This window comes from Heterocephalus glaber, unplaced genomic scaffold, assembly GCF_053883595.1.
Source record: "Heterocephalus glaber isolate CG9 unplaced genomic scaffold, H.glaber_assembly_v1.0 deba00000122, whole genome shotgun sequence".
NCBI lineage: Eukaryota > Metazoa > Chordata > Mammalia > Rodentia > Bathyergidae > Heterocephalus > Heterocephalus glaber.
Genome location: NW_028258138.1, coordinates 58,918,582 through 58,928,428, shown reverse-complemented (window position 1 = coordinate 58,928,428; position 9,847 = coordinate 58,918,582). Strand labels below are relative to the sequence as shown.

Sequence of the window (9,847 nt, the reverse complement as noted above, 5' to 3'; positions counted from 1 at the left end):
ATTTTTTTTTTGGTACCGGAGATCGAACTCAGGACCCTGTGCTTGGCGAAGCAGGTGTGGCACCAGCTCCCCCCCAATATTATTACTGGCTAAATATTTGTGTTTAAAAGCAGATCTAGGGGCTAAGGATTTAGCTCAGTGGTTTTGCCGCCTGCTGCGTAAGCACAAGGACCCCAGTTCGATTCCCAGTACCAAGAAGCCCCAAAAACTAGATGTAAGAGACTTTTTTTTCCAAGTACCAGGGATCGAACTGAGGACCTTGTGCTTCTAAGGCAGGTGCAGTGCCACTGAGCTAAATCTCTGGCCTGCAAGACATTTGTTTTGTTTTGTTTTGTTTGTTTTTTGGTACCAGGGATCAAACTCGGGTCCTTGCGCTTGTGTAGCAGGTGGAGAAACCATTGAGCTAAATCCCTGGCCCATGACATTTTTCTTTTTAAAAACAAGATTGCTATGTAGTCCAGGCTGGCCTTGAACTTACTATGCAGCCCAGGCTGGCCTCAAACTCACAGCAGTTCTCCTGCTTCAGCCTCCCAAGTGCTGAGATTACAGGTGTGTGCCACCACTCCCAGCCTACTAAGACATGTCCTCCACAATGTAAATCTAGTGAGTGGGTGAGTGCCCTACCTTTGACCATAAATCAGTTATAAAATATCATGACAGGGGCCGAGGATTTAGCTCACTGGTACTGTGCCTGCCTCTCAAGCACAAAGTCCTGAGTTTGATCCCCAGTATCGGAAAAAACAAAAACAATGACAGCTGGGCGAGGTGGGGCACACCTGTAATCTCAGTAGTTGGGAGGCTGAGGCAAGAGGATTGCTGTGAGCTCCAGGCTAGCCTGGGCTACACAGTGAGTTCAAGGCTGGCCTAAACTACCAAGGGAGACCCTGTCTCAAAAAAACACAAAATGTAAACAAAACAAAACAAAACCTCCCTAAAATCTTCTGAATGTCTTTTTTTTTTTTTTTTGAGATAAGATTTCACTTTGTAATCCAAGCTGGCCTTGAATTCACTGTGGCCTGGAACTCACATCAATCCTCCTGCCTCAACCTCCCAACTACTGGGATTACAGGTGTGAGCCACCACACCCAGCTTCAGTGTCTTTCCTGTTCATAATTCCTTGAGTCTCTCACCTAGCACTACTCTGAAAATACTCCATTTGCTCAATCAGATCTTGGAATTTGTCAGCAAGATTTTGTTATTCCAAATATTCTCCCAAATCTCACCCCTAAAGGAATGAAGAGAATAATCTGTTGTTGTTTTTTTTTTTTTAAAAAGGCATTTGGAATAATATGAATTACTTAGAATTCAAATGTCACCTGGTAGAGAGAGCAGCTCATAAAACCGATAAAACCATACATTGTCAAATACTGAGGGAGGGGAAGTAGAGGGGGAAGGAAAACAGCCCAGGGTAACAGGAAGTAGAAGGAGAAATTTGCCTATAAAAGGAGTCTGAGGCCCTCAGGTGAAAAGGTGAAAGTCGCAGATGTCCTTAGCATTTGGCTTTCCTGGGCGGCCTTGAAGATGTCAGACCCAAGTCACAGTGTCAGCCAGAAGGTAAGTTTTCTTTTTAATAGTTTCTTTTCTCACCAAGTGCTCTCAAAGTCTTTTTGGGTCTCTTACATTTTCTTTTTTTGCTACCAATCAAGTTCTGGGTACAAGAAATCCCCATCTTGGCACCCCCTCTTTGTACATTGCTGCTTCTCTTTTACTTGATTCACACTCTGTGAAAAAAAAAATTTAATTTTGTAAGAAAACAAGTGCTGTCACTGGGCAAGATAAGAATGGTAAAGAAATGAAGCACTAAGATTTAAAAGGAAAATAAATGGGTAATATGGGTAAAGCTAGAAAATAAAGTGACTAATTAGGGTTTTTTCTCCCCCAAGGATAAAAAGTAAGCAGCTCCCAATGTCCTTGAAGCCTAGTTTCACGATGAGGTTTGGACGAGATGAAAACCAAGAAAATGCAATTGCAGGGCTGGGGATTTAGCTCAGTGGCACCGAGAGGTCTGCCTAGCAAGAGCAAGGTCCTGAGTTCGATCCTTGGTACCAAAAAAGAAAAAGAAAAAAAAAAGTAAAGAAAAGAAAATGCAGTGTATTTACAGGGACCCCTTACTGGGGTAGAGGAGGAGCTGCCCAAGGTTAGGTTTATAGTGACTGGCAGTCACAGGGTTACTTTAAGCCGGCACTCCGGAGTGGAGAGACAAGTTTTGGGAAGTGATATACAAATGCAGAAATCGCTAACTGCAAGCTAAGAGCCTGCGGGTAATGGGAAGCCATTGAATTTAAATTGGGGCAGGGAGAGGGGCGTGGCTGCGGCTCCTCGGGAGCCAGGTTACAATGGGCTACGGAGGGGGTTTTCACCTTGGGGGAAGAGCTAAGTTATGGACCGCTCTCCCGGACAGGTTTCCCTGGCTTTGCTCCCTTAATGAGGCTTGGTTTTTGCCTGCGTAGAATCAGAAAACTATTCCAAGTAGACTGGGAGAGCTACGTAGGAGAAATGTGGAAAGCACCTAGCATGTAGCATGATGGCTGTGTAGTACAGAAAGCCAGCAAATGGGAGTTCTTCCTCTTTACCTGCTTTCTGCATTACCTTTGGCTTATTTCACCATTAAAACAACGCTCAGGGCAGAGCAATGGCACAGCCCGCATAGGGCCCGGGATCCATCGCTAACACCACAGAACAAAAAACAAAACAAGCCCAAACCTACCGCTGAATGCCTACTCCGTGCTGGGGCCTGCGTAATTCCTACTAATGTAACAGCCAGCCAGATGGGTGCCTTCTGTCCCGCCAGGACCTGGTCTGCTCTGGAGTTTCCAGGCCCACCACTGGAGCCGACTTCTGACTTTTGTCTTTAACCGGAATAGCAATGAGAAGCCACTGAAGGGTTTCCAGCAAGCACAGGGGCACAGCCTACAGATTATAGGGATATGCAGACAAAGAAGTGCGGTGGATTTGACCCCAGCTTGAACCCAGAGTCTTGTGGGAGTCTGAGTGGCAAAAACACCTTGGATTTGGACTCAGAGACCATGAAAGTATTTGCTTTAGCTCACGGAGAGGGAAGGAGAGGAGAAAAAACCCTCCAAATTCAAACCCTATCTTCTTTCTCTCTCTTATCACACACTTGTAAAGTGGCTTTTGCCTGTTTGCTCATTATTTCCTTTATCTAACAAAAGTTCTGCTAATCACATTGCATTCCAAGAATCTCAGAGCTTTTCCATCCCCTATCTCCTCTGTTTTTATTCACTCTTTGTGCCTTGAAAGTTAGCAGTTATGTGGACTCAAACCAGAATCTGAGACTGACTTCTCTTTTCAGAGTAATCTCTTGGAAGAGGAAGCAGATGAAGAAAATGTGATTTTAACCCTGATCCCAGTAACAGAGGAATTCGAACAAGGATTCAATGAGGAATCCAGCATCTCATCAACTGCAGATTTCCAACATGACAGTATCACACCCATGAGTTCCAGGAACAGCAATGCAGGTATGAGAACAGACTGCTTGGTTAGCAACTCGGGGAGCCCGGGAAAAGTAAAATATTTCATATTTATCTTCTAACTATGCAACACCCACCTTAAATCTCACCTCGGTTACTTGTGGTGGGAGCGCTCAGTCTCCGGAACTGCACTGCCTCGCTTTTAAGATGCAAAATAGGCCTTGGGTGCTTTGGAGGAGCACATTTTTATGGGGCAGCCAGACAGTTCAAAATTCCCAACCTAGGAAGCTCAGTCTCTGCTATGAAAACACGACTGATGGATGGATGGGCTGGGAGTGTAGCTTCCCATAGAGCACTTGCCTAGCACACACAGGGCCCCACATTCGACCCTCAGCAATGAGGGAAAGAAGGTTAATAATACATACTTGCCTCTTGTTAAGATTAAATGATTTTGAAAAAAGATCTAGTGTTTTTGTTTGGTGAATAATCACTGATAAAATATCTAGCAGACCTTAAATCGTGGTGCAGGACTTTGTATCCTCAGTACTTCATAGAAAGACGTCAGATACATTTCATTTTCTGGCTGATGATAGACTTCAAGATAAAGTAAATAATGATGAGTGGAGCAGAGTGAGGTAGATGCACTGAGCTACTCAATGGTAGAGCATTGTTGGCTTGGGGTAGGTTTAGGGATGGTAACTTGGATTTTTGTAGGAACAGCTGATATTTCTGGTTCAAGATTTAGCCACTTTGGAGGAGAAATACAGTGTAATGCTCTAAGTAGTTGCCAAGATTTACAAAAAAACAAGCCGGTGTGTGTAATATAAAAAACATGGAATTTAGAATCTGTTTGGTTTAAGTCCCAAGTCTGCCTTTTTAGGAGCTATGTTATCTTGGACAGTCTTCTAATTCCTGAATCTGTTACCACATTTGTAATAGGATATATGTGCAGACCAGTTTGTGAGAAGTGTGAGAAAATCTTTGCAAAACTATAAAGGAATCCTACAAATGTTAAATGACTACTGCTTTGGCTCCATTCTTTTCTCAGTCCACCTTCCCCAAATGAATGAAGAGCTCAAAGCGTGCCCCAAACCTAAGTATAGAGCACCAGCACCTCCCTTGCCGACCACTTTGCCCCCGGTAAACCAGGTGACCCGGGACACCTTGCGGAGCTGGTGCCAGCAGTTTAACCTGAGTACCGACGGCCAGGTGAGTGCCAGTGAGGAGCTGTTTGGGGCAAAAATGGGAGACCTTTGTCAACTTGTAACTCCTTTCGCCCTTTCAATCTCCTTAGAAAATAGAAGTCTACCTGAGGCTCCAGAGGCACGCGTACCCCCAGCAGCAGTGTGTGAGTTTTAAGGGTGACCCTGTGGAGGTGGCTCACATTGGGGTGTCCTGCTCTGCTTGGCTAACGTTTCCATGTGTGTTGGGCTCTGAGGCAGGGGCTCTCTTCCTTCTTTCGTTTTAAAAATTTAGTTTTTGGTGGTGCTGGGGATCAAAGCCAGGGTCTTTACACTGAGCTACATCCCAGGGTTATAACACCCCATTTTTCTCCCACCTGAGAAACCAGCACACTGAGAAAGTACTACTTTTAAATCCTTTCCTGATGTTCATGTAAAGAATGGTAAAGCAGACACGGAAGTCTATGGAAATTGCACTTCTCCTGATTTTCCTCTACAGGACATCCCTGGAACACTAGAAGAGACTAAAGTGCAGCTAAATTTCAAGAAAGGCAAGACTGGTAGGAAAAGGCGTGTGAACCCTTTGGATAGGCGCAAGAAAGAGGAGGAAGCCAATGTAGTTGAAGTGGTGTCTTCAGCTCAGGAGTCCATGTTGGCATCCTGGGCCAGAATAGCAGCGAAAGCCGGTCAGCCCAAAGCTGTGACTTCCTGTCCCATTCCTAGTTCCGTGGAGGCCTTCTTGCAGCAAGCCTCTGGTAAGATGAGCCTTCAGGTGAGAGTCCTATTTCAGAGAAATGAGGCTACTGTTTATTACTACAAGAGTGCAAGGTGGTAAAAGCAGAGGAGTTAGTTAAAATATCCATAGATCAGAAGTTGGATTCACATAGGGCTTATTTCTTCCTTGGTTGATGAATAGCCAAGTTTTGATTGTCTTTCTTTTTTCTTTTTTTTCCAGTACTGGGGATCAAACTCAGGACTTTGCACTTGCAAGGCAGCCACAGCACCACTGAGCTAAATCTCTGGCCCAAGTTTCGATTTTCTGAGACAGGGTCTCACTATGTGGTTCAGGCTGGCCACGAATTCACAGAGATCTTCCTGCCTTAGCCTTCCAAGTACTGGGATTACAGGCATAAACTGCCATGCCCTGCTTAAGTAGCCAAGTTTTTTTGGGATAGATCCTTCAGCCAGCAGCTTAAGTTGTGAACCCTTTCTCATCTCTAAACAGACTGCTAAGCTGGGAAGACAGCATAACCTAATCATGTAGTGGAGTGTGGTGCATACGCCTGTAATCCCAGCACTCAAGAGGCTGAGGTCTTTCCCCTCTTGCTTTCTTAAGGTATTGTAGATGTGTGGCATTGCCAAGTTACTTGCCTCAATCCCCAGTTTCCTGGTCTACAAAAATACATCCAAGGGGTGGTGGTTTAAGCCTGTAATCCCAGCACTCTGGGAGGCTGACCCAGATGCATTGAAAGTTCATGTCCAGTCTGGTCAACTTAGTGACTCAAGTGAAACTCTTTCTCAAAATAAATAATAATAAAAAGGGGGGCTGATGATATAGCTCATTGCAAAGATTCTGGATTCAATCACCAGAACTGAAGGGGGTGGGGATGGTAGGTTACCTAGCTGGGGTATAGCTCAGTCCATGCTCTAGGATGTCAGCCCCAGCACTACAAAAACAAAAAAAAATATTTCTCAGGACACAGATCCCAAATCTAACCGTTTTTTCTTCTTCTCTGGTGTTGGGATTGTTTTTTGTTTGTTTGTGGTGTAGCTCAGGCTGGCCTTGAACTCTTGGTGATCCTCCTGCCTCAGCCTCTCAAGCACTGGGGTCATAGCTGCACCACCACACCCCGCCACAGTATCTTTTAGTCCACATTTTCCATGCATCTTCTTCCATTGATTAGTTACTAGAATATCAGAGTGAACTTGAAAATGTCTGTCAGGGCTGCTGAGAGCCACCTCAATCCCACTGCTCACCTCTGCTTCTCTGTCCCCTCCCCAGGTTGCAGGTGGTGCGTGGTCCACGGCCAACTCCTCTCTGCAAATATGGCGGGCTGGGTGCGTCTGCAGTTCTGCGGGGGCCACGCCTGGGTCCCCAGCACTCCCAGGAGGATGATCTCCCTTTTCTTGTTACCAGCCTGTATCTTCCCATCCCCAGGAACAGAAGATAACATGTTGTGCCCTGAATGTGTGCAAAGGTAATGCCTCAGCTCTTCCTCATCAGGTCACACAGCAAAGATGTCTAATCAGCCAGCTGTGGGGGCACACTTAACTCCTGTAACCCCAGCACTCAGGAGGCTGAGGCAGGAGGATTGTCTTGAGTTCTAGGCCACACTGAACTAGGAGGTGAGACCTTGCCTCAAAAAAAAAAAAAAGAAAAATCCAAAAGGGGCTGGAAATTTAGCTCAGTGATGCCACGCCTGCCTTCAAAGCGTAAGGTCTTCTGAGTTTGATCCCTGGTACTGCAAAAAAAAAAAAGATAGTAGGAAAAAAGAAACCATAGACAGGTGAATATGCTTGATATTTGCATTGACAAATGAGTGCTGGGAGGGGGAAGCAGAACAGGGAAGGGTCTGTGCTTATATAAAGGGCATTGTTTTCCTGTCTGTCACTTAGGGAATATAATAATGACAACATAGCTCCCAAGAGAACTTACACCATACACTGCCCTTGTGCACAAAGCAGTTTTCAGTTTTACACAGACAATAGGGAAGCAAAAGAAGAAAATTAGAGGAATGAGGCAAGTCTTAGGAGATGCACATATAAAGGATGCAGTATTGTCAAAGTAGAGAAAGGGTGAGTGGAGAACATGACATCCGGGAGAGTTTAGAATCCTGAGCAAAGCCTGGATCAGAGATGAGCACCTCTGAGGCTCGTTAGCATATAAATTGTGGGTAAGAGTGAAGAACTGATACTGAAGAACCCTACTGAGAATCAGCTTTTCCGTGGAAAGTGGCAATGCAGACAGGAACCGCAGAGGCTGGGAGCTCAGCAACCAAGGAAAGCGGTGGGCGTGGATGGTTGCCATGGTGAGCACTGAGGCCAGAGAGCTTCCTGGGGACCAGTCTGGCCCGATGGTGACCATGCTGTTGAGACTGACAGGACAGCTCTTGTAGCTTGTCCTGTGTGCCTTTGTCATTGTTGCTTGAGACAGGGTCTCATTATGTAGCCGAGGCTGGCCTTGAACCTGAGATCGAGATCCTCCTGTGTCAGCCTCCCCAAGTGCTGTGATTACAGGCGTGTGCCACTAGGCCTGGCTACTGGTGGCCTTTGAGCGTAGGCAGCAAGGGACAATAGAAGTAAAAGTATGACTGTAGTTAGGTTGGAATTGAGCATGTGGAGACCTTACAAACAGGGCTTTTGGATAATTGCACTTGTTGGGCCAGGAAGGAGGCAACAGCAGTGTGCTGAGGCAGTTCTTTTTTGTTGTTGTTCCTTTTTTGGTACCGGGGATCGAACTCAGGACTTGGTGCTTGCACGGCAGGCGCCAGAACCACTGACCTAAATCCCCAGCCCTGAGGCAGTTTTTAAGGGACTCGCCTTTCCCTTCTCCCTCTCTGAATCTGTCCCCCCACCCCTGTATTTCATTTTGTTGTATTGGGGATTGAACACGGCCTTGGTGCTGAGCATGTCCATCCCTTTCTACATTTTTTTCAATATATATATATATATATATACACACACACACATATATGCATATACATATATACATATATATATGTATATGTATATATGTATATACTTTTTTTTTTGAGACAAGGTTTTGTTGTGTAGCCCAGGCTGGCCTTGAACAAATGGTGACCCTCCTGCCTCAGCCTCTCGATTGTATTTTGTATTTTTGAGAGAGGATCTTGCTGAGTGTAAGTTGCCCTAGGCCTGCCTGAAACTTGTGATCCTCCTGCCTTAGTTTGCCAGAGTGCTGGGATTGAGGCCTGAGAATAAATGTGCAGTCGTGTTCCTTTGTTTACTATGAATTCCTTTTTATTCAAACCGTAGGTGTTGAAAAGCTGCTTAAGAACTCGGAAATAGACTCCTCATTTTATGTGATTTTCAAAGGATTTGGTGTGGAATGGCTTATCACGTTCTAGTAGTTTTTTACATTTATTTTTATTTGTCTCATAGGAATAAGAAGATAATGACAAAATTAATTATGGAAGAGAAAATGAAACATCTTGTAGGAGACCAGAATACATCACCCCAAAACATGCCTCCTTAATCAGTGCTAAAGTATCACTCCGATCTGAAGGCAACAGAGAAGAAGCAGGCAGGCAAAGAAAAGTGTTCTGCCTTCCCATTCTTGTCCAAAACAGAACATAAGCATACGCATACTCATGTCTCTTCGTCTCTACAGGGTCCATGGTAGAGCCCAAAGGTAATCAGAGCCTTCTAGACAACTGCGCTGTGTGAATCTGTCCTTGTGTCCAGCATCAGACTTATTAAGTACTTACCCATATAGAAGCAATTTGCTTTGGTTTTGTTGTAATTAATATATATATGTATATTTTTTTCTTTCTTTGAGACAGGGTCTCACTACGTAGTTCTGGGTAGTCATGAACTCACTATGTAGCCGGAGCTGGCCTCAAACTTGCAGTGATCCTCTTGCCTCAGCCTCTCTAGTGCTGGGATTTCAGGCTTGTGCCACCATGCCTGGCTCTGGTTTGTAATTAGTAGATTTTTAAAAAAATTTTATTGGTACATTTTATTGGTACATTTTACATGCAATTCGTTTACATTTATCATTGGGTGTTTGTACCTGAACATGATGTATCTTGGTTCTTATTTTTTTCCCCATTACCTATGTGCCCTTCACCCCCGCCAGCCTTCCCTATTTACATAGACTTTGTTTCCATTTCTTTTTTTTTTTCTTTCTCATAATTTTTCCTTTCCTTTCTTCCCTTTCCCCTTCCCCTCCCGCCACCCCTCCACCTTTGGACCTTTTCGTATTTCAAATTATCAATTATTCATTTTAATCATTTTCATCCTTATTTACACTTTCAGTTTCTCACACTAGAGATACTATTTGATATTTACACATGTGTGTCCTATTTATTTCACTTAAGAGTATGGCCTCAATATGCATCCATTTAGCTATAAATGACTGTAGTTTCTCATTCTTTATGGCTGAGTAGTACTCCATTTTATAAAAAAACCCCACATCTTTATCCAGTTTCCAATTGAGGGGCACTTGGGTTATTTCCAAACCTTAGCTATTACAAATTGTGCAGCTATAAACAT

The 9,847-nt window shown here is 44.4% G+C and overlaps 1 protein-coding gene across 1 annotated transcript; it reads left to right on the top strand.

Moving 5' to 3' along the window:
* The first annotated feature begins 2,112 nt into the window (after nucleotides 1-2,112).
* Nucleotides 2,113-8,920, top strand: Dppa2 (developmental pluripotency associated 2). Its single transcript, XM_087215102.1, has 6 exons — nucleotides 2,113-3,479; nucleotides 4,480-4,640; nucleotides 4,726-4,779; nucleotides 5,112-5,367; nucleotides 6,615-6,810; nucleotides 8,735-8,920. The coding sequence occupies exons 1-6, from the start codon at nucleotides 3,455-3,457 to the stop codon at nucleotides 8,826-8,828; spliced, it is 786 nt and encodes a 261-aa protein (XP_087071228.1). The 5' UTR covers nucleotides 2,113-3,454; the 3' UTR covers nucleotides 8,829-8,920.
* Nucleotides 8,921-9,847: the final 927 nt, after the last annotated feature.

Bases quoted from the DNA above. Each gene is read 5' to 3' on its own strand.
- Dppa2 (XM_087215102.1), top strand. From the start codon at position 3,455: ATGAGTTCCAGGAACAGCAATGCAG. The intron at 4,641-4,725 runs GTGAGTGCCAGT...CAATCTCCTTAG, and splicing joins ACCTGAGTACCGACGGCCAG to AAAATAGAAGTCTACCTGAG. The intron at 6,811-8,734 runs GTAATGCCTCAG...TTTGTCTCATAG, and splicing joins TGCCCTGAATGTGTGCAAAG to GAATAAGAAGATAATGACAA.